The sequence below is a fragment of the Galeopterus variegatus genome, unplaced genomic scaffold (assembly GCF_000696425.1).
Source record: "Galeopterus variegatus unplaced genomic scaffold, G_variegatus-3.0.2 Scaffold3698, whole genome shotgun sequence".
Lineage (NCBI taxonomy): Eukaryota > Metazoa > Chordata > Mammalia > Dermoptera > Cynocephalidae > Galeopterus > Galeopterus variegatus.
Window position 1 is genome coordinate 52,117 of NW_007729809.1, and position 2,681 is coordinate 54,797.

Sequence of the window (2,681 nt, forward strand, 5' to 3'; positions counted from 1 at the left end):
CCATGCCCACTGGCCTTCCAGACCCCCCCGTGCCCACTGGCCTTCCAGACCCCACCGTGCCCACTGGCCTTCCAGAGCCCGCCATGCCCACTGGCCTTCCAGACCCCACTGTGCCCACTGGCCTTCCAGACCCCACCGTGCCCGCTGGCCTTCCAGAGCCCACAGGGAGCTGCCATCAGTGTGAACAGCCGCTGCCTCCCCGGGAGAGACTGAGGAACTTCACAGCTCGTGCGATGGAACAATTCAGCCAGCTGCTGGGGCACTGCTGATTTGTCATTTGAGGAAATTTGTCGGACACCCGAGTGTACAACCCATGAGTATAAAACTAGAGGAGAATGCGGTGGGCTTCCAGGATGGCAGGAAAACAGCAACAATAGCAATGTAGTGACAGTAACTGCAAAGAGTCCAGCGGACATTTATTGACTATGGATTATGCACCAGGCACTGCACTAAGCACGTTCGTCTCAGACAACACGGGCGCTCTTCTTTATCTCCGTTATCTAGACGAGGAAACTGAGGCTAAGCGGTGTTACGTGACTTGCCTGCAGTTACACAGCTGCAAGGGACAGAGCCGGGTGTCCACGGGAGCCCACCCGACCGTGAAGCTAGAATGACTAGTGATAACATGCATGGCCGATATGCCTGGTGACCGAGCAGTCATTCTGTTTGTTCTGTTCATTCTTGTATGTCATCCAGGTTGGAGTTTCTGGGGGATCCCCAGAGCCTCAAGCTGGACCCAGGAGGGTGGGCCTCCAGGGCGTCCAGGGGTATGGGCTCCATGGGGGTCTGCTGTCGACACAGGGAGCTGAGGGCTTCCAGGAAGAGTTTCCTGAAGGAGGAGGACAGGGCGCTGTAGAGGACAGGTGTCACTGCTGAGCTGACGTAGAAGAGTGTGTTGGTCACCATGTAGAAGTAGTGGTAGAAATCGTAGAGTGTGCTGGGAGAGAAACCCCGAGCCTGGTGAGAGGACCTGTCGCCTGTTCCCAGTGCCCACCCCTTCCTGCTGGAGCCCACCTGTCTCCTCCATGGGGCCAGGGGAGGAAGCCTGTTTCCTGCTGCCAGGAAGCGTAACGTGAACTCAGCAAATGCCCCTTCTCCACCAGCTGCCCCTGGCTGATGCATTCCACCCCCCCTCAGTGATTTGCCCTCCTGGCTGCAGTTTCGAGTCAGGTGAAAACTACAGGGTGAAGGGGACCCCCGTTGATGGATGGGGGCTGACTATCCAGCCCAGCTGGGAGCCCCATGCTGCTGGGTGTGGCCAAGAAGATGTGACTTCACTAAGAGGGGAAAGTCTTTCTGGGAAGCTGTGCTCCTTGTTGCAGAGTTTCCCTGCAGTGGGAAGGGCATGGCATGTGCACGTGTGTACACACGTGTGTGTGTGAGGGGTTCTGGTAGCTCCCGAGAAAAAATCATCAGTAACCCAGCTATTTCCTCAGAGCCTACATGGGATCTCTATTCTTTTGTATGTTTGACTTTCACTTATGATCAGGGGCATAGTGATTTCCAAAACGAAGATGAATTCTCTCCTCCAACTGTGTCATAGAAGGGCTGCATGTTCTGGTCTCTGTCTAAGCTCATGGAATCACAGCTGAGTCCTCCCTCTCTCTTTGTACTAACATGGCCTCTGCCTTCCTCCCTAGCCTGTAGGCTTCTCTGCATCCTGTAGTCAGGATACCCATCGCCCTGACTGCTACCAACAAGGCCGCTCATGCACACAGCCTTACCAGGTCAGAGGTTTCTAGAGAATGCCCTGTTCCCCACCTCCAGCTGGGAGATGTTGAGGGCACAGACTGGGCAGGACCAGCTGGAATGCAGGCCAGAGCTCCAGGGAGCCCAGCAACTGAGGGTCCCTCTGGAGAGCAATGGAGACCATGAGCCCAAGCCAATGGGCCCCCTCCCAGTGTTCTGGCTCGTCGCCCACACTTACTCGGTCCACCCGTCATCGGAGACATAGCAGTACATGAGCCTGCGGGCGTGGTATGGCAGCCAGCAGATGACATACACAGCCACGATGGCTCCTGCAGAACAATTGGAGAGAGAGACAGTGACAGACAGAATGCAAACACATCCTCAGTCACGCCATCTCTAAGGAAGGAAGATGCCCGAGGTGACAACTGCATTGCCTTGTAGCTTGTTGCTGGAGTTAAAGGGTTGGAAAGGAGCTTTGAGGTTATCTGACCCATCCCATTCTGAATTTGCTCTCAAATCTTGCATTAGCCTGTCCTCTCCAACCATGACCTGGACACAGCATGCTTCTAGAACCTCCTCCTGGCCTCTAGAACATACTCCCAACTCAGGGCTAGTTATTCCCGCCTGGTTGTCTAACCGCATTTGCCACAGAACTTGAGCATTTTTCCTGCTTCATAGAGCCTCTCCCTCCTCAATCCCTCTTTCTGATTGACCAACAGCACCACCATCCGTCTTGCACCATAAGCCAGAGACTCTTCTGATGTTTCTGTTCCCTCTATAGCTAATCAATCTATTAAAGCTGCTCCTTAGCGTCTCTCCTCTCCATCCCTTCTCCATCCCCGCTGCCACCACCTTAAGAGGCCCTTATCTCCTTTCCACTAGACTATGACAGTAGTCTCCTAACCTTCCACCCCTGCCCTCTGCTGATCCTGCCCTGCCTGGATCAGCAGCCCATCTCTAGTCCCATGTGACTCCTGGACCAGCAGCATTGA

The 2,681-nt window shown here is 54.8% G+C and overlaps 1 protein-coding gene across 1 annotated transcript in view; it reads right to left on the reverse strand.

The window, feature by feature from the left end:
• Positions 1-404: 404 nt before the first annotated feature.
• Positions 405-2,681, reverse strand: part of NTSR2 (neurotensin receptor 2) — a gene marked incomplete at its 5' end in the record, with an annotated part of 16,883 nt that continues 14,606 nt past the window's right edge. Inside the window, 2 exons of the mRNA XM_008585752.1 lie at positions 405-937; positions 1,928-2,018. Of these exons, the coding sequence (XP_008583974.1) occupies positions 676-937; positions 1,928-2,018 (353 nt within the window). The remainder of the gene's footprint in view (positions 938-1,927; positions 2,019-2,681) is intronic.